Source organism: Chlamydotis macqueenii, chromosome 14 (genome assembly GCF_036417535.1).
Source record: "Chlamydotis macqueenii isolate bChlMac1 chromosome 14, bChlMac1.mat, whole genome shotgun sequence".
Lineage (NCBI taxonomy): Eukaryota > Metazoa > Chordata > Aves > Otidiformes > Otididae > Chlamydotis > Chlamydotis macqueenii.
Genome location: NC_141569.1, coordinates 4778680 through 4792969, shown reverse-complemented (window position 1 = coordinate 4792969; position 14290 = coordinate 4778680). Strand labels below are relative to the sequence as shown.

Here is a 14290-nt window from a genome sequence, read left to right as displayed (position 1 = left end):
ACAACAGTACTGCTGCGTGAGAGCAAGAGATGTTGGCTGCAGCATACAGAGAGAATTTACTTGGCCCCACTGCTCTAACGTTACAGCAAGAGAGTATTATTCTGCTGATCATATCAAATCAAAAGACAGTAATTATTCCATGTGTAGCTGGAACCAGACCTCTGGATGGATTTTATATTGAATAAGCCTAAAGCAGCCTCAGACAAACTGAATTTGTGAGCAGTATGACAGACTTCTGCATACAGCAGAATGGCTGTCTTGGTCAAAGAAATCTGTGTTAGGATTTTTCTGGGAAAACACCGTGGCAGCTTCTTCCATCTTTCCAGAAATGTTTTTCTATGTGACTATATCCTTTACTCTATGTAAGAACATCTAATACTTTGCCCTTGGCTAAAAGGTTAATTGCTCTTTTTTTTTTTTACCAGTTCTTTTACAAAATTAAACATCATTTCACCAGTAGGAAAACCATATGTAAGTGATGTCACTCACTAAGACTTATTCTGATAGAACTACTTAAATTCCTTTATATATTCCATAAAAATGAAATCTTTGCAGGACTGATTCCCACAGAAAGTGAGCAATAAATGTTTTCATGAGTGCTACGCTCTGAAGTTCTGCAGAACTACTCCCACCTGAAATGCCTGTGAATTGCAAAGGATACGTGCAGGATTAGAGTGATATGAGAGGTTTATCTACAGACGAAGACTTAAATAAGTACTGCCTAAAATGCAAGAAGTCTGACAGATCTAAATAATTAAACGGTGTGCTAAGAGATTTATGTTCTGTTCTATGGATCTAGAATGTTTATAACCTCCAGGTCATAAAAATTTCTTAAAATGTTATATGCATCTTAACTCGCTATCTCATCGCCTAACTTAAAGGCTCTCCAAGTCTTCCTTCACTTTCTGCTCTCCTAAGATATTCTAAGTTGCTTTTATTACAAGTTACAGAGTCTGGATTTGTGGACCGGAGCAACCAAAATGGAGACAGGACTTGGACACTCGATGCTATCATAACCGCATTAAAGATTAACATTTTCACGTGCTTTCTCGCACTGAGGTGCACTGCTGTCAGGAGAGTGTCGGAGCACACCAATCCTGCAGACACCTCTCTCCGTGTGACCCCAGTACGGAGCCACAAAGATCATATGACTTCTGCTAGAATTTTCAACACTGAAAAATAAAAGTTTACAGTTCTCTGAGCCCAATCCTAATTTGTGAGCAAGTCTGGACCGATTTCATCCTCTCTCTCTTTTTTTACTGAACCATTCCAGCCACTCCTGACAATTGGTACTCCATCTGACAGAACTGGAGGCAGGAGTAAACACTGAATATTCTTAGTAAGCCAAACACAGTTTATATTTTTGGGATAATTTTAACCAACTTTAATGGATGACATGCATATTTTGTGTGCAACAATAAATTGGAAATGAACACAACAAATACATTCTGAGCTTTGCCAAGAAGCGAGCAAGCAGGTAATGGGCATTCAGAACAGCTTGCGTAGAAGTTTGTATTTCCTGTAAACATTTCTACATGGTCTAGATGCACTCTCAACAATGTTAAGTTTTCAGATGTTGTTTTTTCTTTGCATGGACTGAGCTATTTTTTTTTTTTTCAATTTCTAATATATCTTTTCTGTGGAGATACGTGATCAAGCATAAGCTATCTCTGTTACGCCAAGATAGCAATCCAAACAAATTGGAGGTGAATCTTGTATTATAAAAGCAACTGATAAAGTGACTTAGACAAGTGGTAGTGTAGAGCAGATCACCAGCAAACAATACAGCACATCATCTTCATTGGCCATAACTGTCACATTCCTGGCATATCATAGTGGGCCAGGCTACATCTGAGCAATTAAACTTACACTTTATCCTAGTGAATTTTGCTATGTCACAGTATTTCTACAGCAATGAGAAGCTGAATGAGCTCAGTGACTATACAAATATTTCAGTCCATGCTATGTAGGCTGTAAAAGTTGGTTGGATGTCAGCAACCTCTGTACTACAGGCACCTAAATATGATAAGACTTGATCTGCATTCCCCACGGACTAAACAAAAGCAACTTGGTTTAATGTAACAGTATTTCAGGACCACAGTAGTATGAAGTCATGGATTCAAAACCAGATTATTACAGTTCCTAAAGGTAGTAAAGCCAAACAAGTCTGTAAAACCAGCATCTGATTTCACAACACAAAAAAAAAGTCACAAAAATGTTAAAGAACTGGGAATAACAAAATGTGGGAGAAAAGAAAGTGAAGGCAAAATCAGCAGGGACAATGTGTTCTGATGTCATACTTTACTTAATTGCAAATGCATCCTGCCAAGCTAACAAGAAATCCCTCCACCTCTTGGGGAATTCACCAACTAAAAATAAGAAAAATTCTTTTTTTTTTTTTTTTTTAAAAAAAAAGGACTGTGTATTTCCTTTTCCTGATTACATAACTGTAGTCCCAGATTTCTGAGATGTAAACACAATCTAAACAGAACACAGAACACACCAAGAACTTAATCTTACTTTAGGGTCTGGCAACTTCAAACAATATCTTAATTTACATTAAAGAGTGGTTTCATCCTTTAGATCAAAAGAAGGAAAGCAAAGAGGACAACTACAAAATACCTGATAACTGTTCAGAACAGTTTTCAAAATGTGGCTTTCTTCCACACAGGAGGCTACGATGGGCTAATACTGGAGAAACAGGGAAAAGAATAGCGCGTTACACTGGCACTTACATTTCCCAAATGTCCTCTGGTAGGTTAGCTGGGATTTCTGTTAAGCTCCTTCCTCGACAATCCACTACATTGTTGCTGCAGGTGCAGGCAGATGGGCAAGTGATGGAACTGGCGCTGCACGACGGAGGTTCAGACTGGGAACCTGAAACAATGAAAACATTAAATGTTAGTTTTGAAAATTATCACCTGAGATTTAACAATGAAATACATCATTCTCTGAGTTTTCTAGATTCTTTTGGTATATTAAGTAATAATTTATTTCTATTCAGTGAATATAATGATCTACAAATCAACCGCAGAGTAAATGTGTAAAAGATTACTGTGTTCTTTCTCTCCTCACTCTCCACTCTATCAATTTCTTTCCCTCATGAACACTTCTTTTGTTCCCTCCATGATCAGCCATATCAACTCATTCAAAGATTTAAAAAATAAGCTTTAGGATCAAGAAGTATTTCCAGAAGTTACCTTTGCCTAGAAGTTTCCATTACGCAAACATTCCTTGAGTAATTTTATATACTGAGAGAAGACTGTCATCAACGATGACTTATGCTTTTGAAATTAGGTAACCTGTTATGGCATAAAGACTGAAAATATAAAGCTAGTTTTTTCAAGATTAGACAATGCAGTTAATGGAAACACAAAAAGAATCTAGAAAAATGTGAGTTCAAACCTTCAAGTCCTTGCTTCATCTAATAATTCAATTGAAAGACAAGAAGCTGCTTACACACAAAGCTTTCGTATGAGGATGTTGCTCTACATACATTTTAGTCAAGCAATTAGATTCAGGTTTAATTAAATGTCATTAAGTTTTTTCAATATTGTAGCACTTATGTCAATTTTACTCAAATGGTTGTGATACTTATGTTTAAAATACAGATAAAACAGTTTTGTTATTTATGGTGAGTCATATTTCCAAAGTACATGTAACACAAAAAACTTGAAGCATCTTTTTGACCAGACACAGAGGGCTGAATGTGAAGGCTTGTGTTGCAAGAAGTGATAAAATCATCATATAAAGAGCAAAATCCGGTATTTTCTAGATTACAGTAGATTATATTCACAAAACATATTTGTTCTTTTGGTTGGTGTTGTAGTTCAGCCCTGATCAGGACCAGACTACGCAGTCTCTCTCTCGCTCCTCCCACTCTCTTCACTGACCTTGGCGTCTGCAGCCGTTCCTCACAACAGGCTGGCAGACGCCTCTCAGGATTCTTTTTACATCTTATTCACTTCTCTTCTCCTCTCCACTTCTTGCAGCCGGGCTGGGCCGAGTTGGGCCCAGTCTGCTGCCTGGCGGGAGGCCAGAGGGTGAGGCCTGCAAGGCCCACAAGGCTCGCACCTCCCCCTCTGCCCTGGCTCAGCTGCTTCACATCTCCTTTTTTTTTTTTTTTTTTCCCGTTTTCCGCTTCTTAAATATGTTATCACAGCGGCATTATCATGGGACATTCTGCTACCAATCGGCTCGGCCTTGGCCAGCAGCGGGTCCACCCTAGGCCCGGCCGAGTCCACCGAACAAAGGGGAGCGACTTCTAGCAGTTTCCTACAGAAGCTGCCACCTTAGGTCCCCCACACTAAACAAAACCAGAACAGTTGGAAAAATGAAAACATCATAATTGTCAAATCACAAATACATGTCAAAATATGGAAAGCTAAACACAAAGCAAAGCTGTACATTCTTGGGGTTTGTCTTGGAAAAGACCCATGACTGATACTTTCATAAATTGTAACTGCAGGTGACAAAAAGTCCAAAACCACTTGTTTGTATCAATTTGCAATCCAATAGCATTATGACAATTAACATTTTATAACAATGAAACAGAATCAACTGGGCAAAAATCTACTGTAAAAAAAATAACCTAATAATGTAATTAAATCTAAATCCTAATGAGTATGGCCCAAGGAATCAAATTCATATTTATCAGACAACCTGAACTTTGACTTGTTCCAATTTCAAAATCTTATATTAGATACTGTCTTAACATAGTCCAGATATGTGACCATGTGTGCCATACAGTGTTTCAGTTGTAGCTATTTGAACTAAACAAACAAACCAATCTTCACTAAACATGTACAACCTGCAGGACAAGCAGCTCTCTTGGGTCTGTCCTATGGCTACAGAAATGCAGGGCAGACATACCATCATTGTAAGTTAATAGAATTCCTTCAAAATTGATGGAGCTCGGCCGCAGATCACCAACAGCACTGCCAGCTCTGCCTTTCATGGAGTCTGAGGTTTCTGTAAGATTTTAACTGTGACTACTTCCAAAAGCAGTTTGTATCGCCTCAAAATACACACAAGTCTCTGATATCTTTACATAAAAACAAGAGGTTTGTTCTTACAACCTCGTCACATATATTTTATATTTTCTCCTTGTCTGCCTGCCTTGTGGTAAAACGCCCAGAACAGAAAATGAAGAATAAGGGAAGTGCAAATCATAGAATCATAGAATGGTTAGGGTTGGAAGGGACCTTCAAAGGTCATCTAGTCCAACCCCCCTGCAAGGAGCAGGGACATCCCTGACTAGATCAGGTTGCTCAGAGCCTCATCCAGCCTGGCCTTGAACGTTTCCAGGGATGGGGCATCCACCACCTTTCTGGGCAACCTGTTCCAGTGTTCTATAACTCGCATCGTAAAAAATTTTTTCCTAATTTCCAATCTAAATCTACCCCCCTCTATTTTAAAACCATTACCTCTCGTCCTATCGCAACAGGCCCTACTAAACAGCCTCTCCCCATCTTTCCTGTAGCCCCCTTGAGGCACTGGAAGACCGCTATCAGGTCTCCCTGGAGCCTCCTCTTCTCCAGGCTGAACAGCCCCAACTCTCTCAGCCTGTCCTCATAGGAGAGGTGCTCCAGCCCTTTTATCATCTTCGTGGCCCTCCTCTGGACCTTCTCCAACTGGTCCATGTCCTTCTTGTGTTGGGGGCTCCAGAACTGGACACAGTACTCCAGGTGGGGTCTCACCAGGGCAGAGTAGAGGGGGAGAATCCCCTCCCTTGACCTGCTGGCCACGCTCCTCTTGATGCAGCCCAGGATGTGGTTGGCCTTCTGGGCTGCAAGGGCGCATTGCCGGCTATGAGCTACTGCAAGCTTTTAGGGATAGGGAGAAATTATCAAACTGGGAAGAAATACTTCAGAGCCATCCGTGCTCTCCGGGAGGCAAAAAGAAAGCTGGCAGCGAGGTCAAATCTTCCACACACCCTGTACCATCACACCTCTGATGTGCTCTCTGAAGAGGCTCTGTTGAGAGGGGAAAATGCATTTTGTACAGTTGTAGCACTACAACGTGTTACTGTGGGTTAGAGCAGCAGTAATGCACTCCCTTGTCATTAGGGCACAAGATCAAAAAAGCTGACATCTTGCCAGTTGGAGTTTGAAGAGTCTGTTCCTGACTCTACTGCATCTAAACCAACAGATTCAGTGGAACTCAGCTCATCACCTCTGCGATTTGTGTGACGCAGTACTGAGAGGGCTCTACAGTAAAGGAACGGTTTGAAAGGAGATCAATATACAAAGTGTTCTGAAAAGAGAGAGAAAAGACAGAAGCACCAGTCTCCCTTGCACAAAAAGCAGGCGGCAGCAGTAACAAGGTGATTCCGTGATAATTATGATTCTATGATCATGAATATCATACTATAATTAAATATCAGGGAACTTTCTAGCAACTTTTCAAATGGAAAGGCCAAAAGGTAAATCAGAACATTATTCGTGCTGCCCACTCAGCCTTTCGGATCCTCTCCAAACACACACCTGATACACAGTTGACCAAAGCCAACAGGAGTCCTTTTATTTACCCTGACTTTGGACCAAAACTCATTTATCTGTCATTTTCCACTACAAAAGAGGAACTTCTATGTGAACAGAGTTTTGGTTTATGGCTAGTGAGTAAAACAACCAATTAGTTAAGCAGGGAGGTACATACGTCAAAATATAGAGAGAAAGCAGTATAATGTCTTTCTTCTTAGCACAGATGCACCTGAAATGGGATGAAAAACTAATAGCTTATGCTGAAAAGAAGTAAAGAGTAAAGAAAGATGCTGTCTTTGTGTGGACTCTTTATCTTCCACATATAATAAGTGATCAGTTTTCCCATTTCACTTCAAATAGGATGGAAAAAGGATTATTTTCATAAACTTAATTCCTCATTATAAGCTTGAATTCTCTGCGTGGTCCAAAATACTCAGTACTCCTACCACTCTTAACTAACATTCTGTGCTTAGAGTAAAAATACTTTTGATTCCATGCTGAATACAGCTCTTTATCTTCAGTGAATTTCTCTTCTTCATGAGCGAAAGTAGATCTAGACTGTAGATTTATGAAAACTTTAATGAAATAAAAAGACCTTGTGCATAAATGGCTATAATTATTATCAAATGCTTTTGCCTATGTTTTTCCTTTGCAAAGAACAAAATACTATATCGCACATGCACACTCAACAGGCAGCTAGCACATATTCCATCAGCTCTCACACGAACAGTTAAGGTAAAGTTTTCCTGAATAATGCTATAAACAGAATTTCAAATCTGATTTGGACTTAACTGCTTCAATAAAATGAGGATCTACTGTTATGTCCATAGTAGATCTATAGAATTAAAGCACAAAAAAAAAAAAAAAAAAAAAAATTCCAAGAGAGTATAATCAGTTTAATGCTTTGGAAAGCTGGTAAAGAAAGGACTGGTCAAGAAAACAAGTCTAAATAGGTGATGGAATTTAAATTCCTTAAAATTAAAATTTGAGTATGGTTTTCATAGGTATGCAGAGTACAAGCATACAGATAGATCAAGGGCCCCAAGGCAATCCAGCCTCCAAAGAAGGATATTTAAAATCTAAAAATGAATTTGCCTTTTCCTGTCAATATGTCTTCAAAAGAAAATACACAGGAAAAGCAAAAATCTTTCAGGATTCCTGTTTGTGTCCTTCACAAGTGCAGTAAACACCTTACAGCACAGATGGAACAAAAGGAAACAGCCACAGACAAGCCAGCTGCATTTATGTTATTGCCTTCTGAAGTTCTTACTGTTATCTTGTCATTTCAGATTTTTTCTGTTGCACAGCAGCACTAGTTAATTATATTTTTCTGTAAGAGATTAAAATCATCAACTCAATTATACAATTATAAAAAAAAACACTAACAAAAATGTGGAAGCTAGGATAGGAACATGATTAACAAAAATTACTAGGTTTTTTGTGTCTGATATAATGGCATGACAGCCCCAATGATTATGGCAGTTAATATCTGGCACGCCACTAGCCTGCACCACTTTATTTTACAGGCACAGACGATGGGTTAGGGGGAGAGAGGAGACAGGGGAGAGACTTAGGACCCAGCAGTTTAGAGAGTAATTAAGTACTTTTTTCAAATAAGAATGTCATTGGCCTCTAGCCTTTTAAAAGCAGCAAATAGACTGATATTACAATTAGAACAGAATAGTTATGGTGTATGAATGAACAGCTTAAATGTCACAGGCATTTAAAATAAATTTTGCAATGACTAAATAAACTAAATAATCTCATTTGAACTGACACGCAATTATGGCACATTAAGTAGTGTGCTTTATTACCTCCTCACCTATCCAACTGCCTTTGCAGCAGTTCTTTTCCACCAGCGAAGTGTTCATTATTTGTAAAAAATATTAATGGACTTCAAGATATACCTGACAGAATTTACCAGTTAAAAATCTGTGGTGACTTTAAATCATTTTAAGTATAGTAGACATGAAATTATTGATCAGTAAACAAAACACTACAAGCATTGCACATCTGTGGATATATTATGACCTTTTGTGGTTTAATTAAATAATCCACTGGAACTTTTTATAATGCTGGGACATTTGAAATCAATTACTACTGCATGAGCTATAGTTTTCACTGGACTCACAGTAATACAATCTCAAAAAGATACCTAAAGCAGCTGTATTGCTCCTGATGGGTGTTTGCATCCCAGTGTTAAAACACACTTGAGTGTGCACAGTCCTGCAGAGAGATACGGGCAAGTCAATCGCAACCGACTATCTGCAAAGTTAACATTCCTTACTGATGGCAAATATTCCACTAACGGAGATAAATCTGTACAAATGTGTTTATTCTCCAGGAACGTGCAGCAAATGATTTCTGCAAGAATTTCCATCTATGGTTGCTCAGCAGCTTTTTGCTGAGCACAGCATTAAGTATTTATGATTAGTGACTGATTAGTGAGACAACTTAAGCCCTTTCAAAACCACGACAAAGTTGTTTTTCTCTCAGGGAAACGTCTTCCATTTAAGTCTTCCAGACAAGGGATTGAAAAGGTAGAGCTTGAACATCTCCTATGCCCTGTGCCCAGTCTGAGCCCTTCTCTTCTCCAGCCTCGTCAACAAGGCATTTTCTCCTAAAAGCAGCCAGAACTCATCTTTCTGACTCTTGCACTACAAGGAAGGCTGTTAGCATATATTTGTTTCTCTGGGTTTGCATACTATTTGCTCTTCCAAACCAGGCTAAAGACTAAAAAAAATAATGCTACTAGAAAGTCTCAGAAGATGCAGTGCTTCTGCAGTTCAAATGGCATCTGTGCGCAGTAATCTCATTAAAGCCAATCCCACAGTATGCATCAGTAGGCTGGAAGATGCATATGAAGTGACATTTAAAAATAGGTCCAGAAATAATACAGTGAACTTATGAATATATTCAATCATAAAAATGAAGAGGAAGACTATTTAAGTGAAAGGATAGCACCTGTACAAGGTTAAATGACAGATAATGGTCACGATCAATTGTAAGCCTATGAAGGGAGTACAGTTCTGGAATGGCCTTGTAAGCAGGTTATCCATTAAAGAACCTGAACGGTTTCACAATGAAGTTGTATAAAGTTATGGAAGGGACAGGAACAGTTCAAGAATATGCTTTGAGTCCCTGGGGTTTGATTTGCTGGTATTTGAAAAGGAGTTTTAAACCTGACTCGATTTTGTTTGGTTGCATGTTTGTCTTTGCCTCTACTCCCCGCTCCCCGCCACAGCTAACCCAGGACTTTCCCTGCCTCAGCACAAAAGCTGGTCTCTTCAGGACAAGGGGGAAGATGGGATTCACTTCAGTCAGAAGCATTACAGATTGACACAGCTCTTCAGAGGATGTTGGGCAGAATATGACTTTTCTTGATAACCTTTAAATATCTCTTCCAACCCAAACTATTCTATGATTCTATTCTATAATTACACCCAAGGAGTCCAGTCTGGTCAAGAGCTCACCCAATGGCCAGATCTGGAGTGAGGAATACATTTTTTTCAGATGAGTGGGCAAGAATTGAAGAGTGAGGCATCATCCCCTTCCCAGAGCCACCTTGGAATTTCTTGGACCAAATTCTTTGGCATGTGAAACACAGTGAGGAACATAAGGCAATAGTGACCTGTCTTGCCTTCCTCCTGGCTGCCGTTGCTGCCTTTGGTCTTTTGCAAGAGACCTCTGGTTCATTCAAGCTCTTTATGGAACTTATATAACATCACTAACACAACTATATAACATCACTAAATTTCATTGCCAATAAAACAGAAATTCACATTAACCTGATACTGACTGCATGCAACTTGTATATCCCACCTATTCATTTATGGAATTCTGCAGTCATAAGCAGATCTATGCTTTTCTGTTATTAATTGACTATACATAAACATGTTGTCAATCACAAACATATATCAAACAGAAAAAGCCTACAGATTTCATACAAAGGCTTGGCCACATACTCAAAGTCAACCCTGTTCCTTCGTGTTAAACACCGCCGCTCTCTGTGAACTAGCTCAGAACAAGGTTGTGGTACTGATCCATGGCACGACAGACCACCACGATGCATTTCCATTGTATACCAAAACACTACCGACATACTAGGAATAAAACAAGGCACTGGTTTTGGACATCAACATAAAAACTGATCACGTTATTCTTACAGCAACAGTTCAAAGGCTCAATGGCTGAATAATTATATCCCAAGCTACCATCATTAAATAAGCATTACAGAGCTACACATACTGCTTTGGGGAAAAGAGAATTCCAGAAAAAAAAAATGTAATTATACTGAAAAGGTAAGACATCATTTTCAGACAGTAAAGCTAAATTTACTGTAATTTAAAGCAAATTTTCAGCTTTGGTCTTCAAAGAAATACCAAATGCCTTAATAAATACATATTTATTCCTCAGATTTGCAAGATGGTCCCCCAGATAAAAACCACCATATATGGCATCTTAACATGTGAAGCAATTCAAGAAGTAAATTCTTGCAGTATGAAACAACATAACTGCTAGCGCTAGAGTAAATTTAAATTCGTAGTAAGAAACTTAATGGAAACAGAAAATAAACAATTTCAGATAAACTGCGATTAGCATCTCTCCAAACATAGGATTTCATTTGAGGAGCAGCTAATAAATGCACAGTAGTGAAATGTTTCTGTAGACTAGATGTCAATGTTAGTTTGTGGTAGTAAATTATAACAGGAGGTAAACATTCTTTCAGAGTTCCACAAAAATTTTCTAAGATTAAAATTAAAGCACAATTTCTACCAACGTCATACACCACTGAAAGTCCTGCAGAGACTCCATTGTAAGAACACTTACTGGGTCTGTTGATGGTCACTAAAAGCATGAACCAACTTAGCAGTGAGAGAAAAGATGTTATTTGTCTAATATGACTCACAGGTCACTCTTTTGGAAAGAGGTCAGAAGAAATGGTTAAGCTCACTTCTAAAAGCAATAAAGCAGCTGCGCAATAAGGATGTCCCGCATGGCAGAAAGTGACAATTCGCACACACACACACACAGAAAAAGGCCTCCTTCTCCCACTTTGTCCAGCTTCCTGTGACCACTAAAGCTGAGGGCCATTAGCAGCCCTTCTCTGCATGAGCTGGGATGGGCTGCATGCAGAGAAACCACTCAGGAGCAATCGCTACTGCCCAGCACTGGCAAAATCTGCATAATTAGCAAATAGTCCTCCTCCCTCCTTCGTTTCCAGGGAGCACCAATCTTCTGTGTCGGCAGTACCCCCACGTCCCACGATGAAAGCAGCAGACCTGCTGCTCATTATGCAGATACACCATCGCAGAGTCTTTCAAACAGGAGCAGATGGGGGGAGTTCCTCTCCCCACACACTTTTCCTTTGGCATCTTCTGAATGTTCTCATTAAGACACTAAGCTTGAGGAGTGCTATTTTATTAGTTACTCATTGTTGGTTTTCTCTTCAACAATATGCTATGAAGTTATTAGGAGAAAAACGGGGCAAGACAATCTACTGAGCTTTGTGGTCTGAGCCAGAGCGTAACAGCTATGTTTTAAGACCGTTTGACCTCACCTAAACAAATAAATCTGCTTCCTCATTAGGGCTCCCAGCCTGCATTAAGCAGCAGCAAGCTAACATATTTCCTCTTTATGACACCTCAGCTGCAGTCACACTGTATGAATCAGAAATTGTAGATCTTCAACGCAGATTTGGATCAATCTACTATTTTCTTAAAATCTGTATCAGCTTATTCAGCCAGAAAACACTAGACACTTGGCACTGGTAATAATTTCTCTCTTACATCAATTTCAGGCTGAATTTTAACTTGTTTCATCCAAATTATGCATTTTGATTTTCTTTCGGTTCGTATAGATCCTCTGAATGGGAACTAAGGATTAAGAACCAGAGAATATAGTTTCTAATGAAAAAGAGAATGATGTATGGATCCAACTTCCTTCTCTACAATGCCTGTTTCATTATTACAGGAAACTATCTTAGAAAAGTACTTAAAATAACATATTTTAGACTGAAACTTTGTTAAATTTCATTTTGCAAGACATACAGGACATCAGCTCCAAATTAATTTCAAAATTTTTATAATCTAGTGCCTCTTTCATGAGAAAATCATTAATTCATTAACTGTTAGAAATATCTATCTCTGATCTAGTCTAAGAAATCTCATCCGATCTTCACACTCCATTGTACATGCTGTCCACTGTAAAATACCTCAAGCTACCGGCCAAAACTGGAACAAATCTGTACCAGCCCGCACCTTCAGAGTCAACACCAAGTCCTGACAGTCTGAGACAGTTCAGAGCTGGCAGCAGCAGTACAAGAGAAAAATCAACTTCCCACCACCCAAGGAGGTTAGAGGAGGACAAGAGACAGACAAACAGGCAGAGTGAGAGAGTGTGCACGTTTCAGAGAGACAGACAGAGAAAGAGAAGCCAGTGGAACATCGAATGTGGGAATGTGGGTTTGATGCAAGCAAAGACTGGAAGGCTCTACGAGGTACCGAGCATAAGCCAGCACCCCAGACACTTCTCTGCTAGCTAAGGGAATAGAAAAATAAACAGTTCCCAGGGTGCAGAGTGCAGACAGTATTTCAGTCGACATTAAGTCTCTGCTTAGTGTACCATTTCTCTTGTCACAGCAATGTGGCAGTGAATTGCAAGGTTATGGTGGAGAGAGAGGAGAAATACATCATGCTACGTGCAAGCACATCAGCTGGGGCACCCTGGTGCCCCACAGTCTCCCTGTCTACAACATAATGACTTGTAGGAGACCATCCTCACCAAGCACATCCCTGAGCTCAATAACCGGCTGTGCAGCAGGAAGAGCCTGGAGATTTCTTTGGGAACAGATGGCTTTAAGGCAAAGGCCCAGGAAGGCTGCTCTGTCAGGGGTGGCTCTGGAGGAGAGGCTCTCCTACGAGGAGGGGACAGCTTGCTGAAGAAGCCAGCCAGAAGGCTCTGGTAGGTGATAGGACTGCCAGCAGCACTCAATTCTCTCCTCTCCCCTAATGGCGAGGAGCCATCTAGTCCCAACCCTGATCAGTTCTGTTAACGACTTTTCCCCTGCATCCTCAGTAACACAAATCCAATTAGACATATTTGAAAACCTTTCTCCAGGCAACTGCGCACTATTTAATCCTACACGTTTACCTACAGTCCTGAGCCAAATGCTCTCAGGCGTGAAGAAGTGAAACCTGGAATAGCTTTTCCGCTGCTCACGATTTGCCTACAAGCGCTGTCTGAATTAACATTTTTGTAATTTATGTGCACAAGCTGAACAACGTTTTTGAAAGACTGACTCTCAGTTTACACAGATGTGACTCAGTTTACACAGCTGACTTCAGCAACATTATCTTAGACACTTTTCCTCTAGTGCTAATAAACATCACTGTGCGGGACTGGTAGCAGAGTGTCCAGAAGGCATCAAGCAATCTGGGTTCCAGTTATGGCACTGCTCTATCAGTGTTTCGCTTTTCCAATTTATGCTGTTCCTTGACATGTAGCATTCAAAATTTGTTTCCAAAGGAACATGTGTCATAAAATTATTTTTAAAACCCCAACTATTTTTGCATAGGGTTCAAAGAATGAACACAAGTCAATTTTTCAAGTATGCTTTTCACCTATCCCCAAATGAGTTGATTCTCCTCTTCCTGCTTTGAGGCAACAGCACAAGTACTGAACAGGAATGCTCTGATCAAGTCCATTTCACAGTGGAGGAAAAGCTGGGTTTCCTTTTGCTGTGACGTATTCCCACTACCATGAAAACACAAGTCCTTAAAATGCTGAGTCTATACTTAAACAGGCGT

General features: G+C 39.7%; 1 protein-coding gene across 1 annotated transcript in view; it reads right to left on the bottom strand.

Annotated features, from left to right (window-relative positions):
• SLIT3 (slit guidance ligand 3) overlaps window positions 1-14290 on the bottom strand; it is a 502049-nt gene that overhangs the window by 176550 nt on the left and 311209 nt on the right. The window contains exon 10 of the mRNA XM_086758841.1: window positions 2736-2877. Within this exon, the coding sequence (XP_086614967.1) occupies window positions 2736-2877 (142 nt within the window). The remainder of the gene's footprint in view (window positions 1-2735; window positions 2878-14290) is intronic.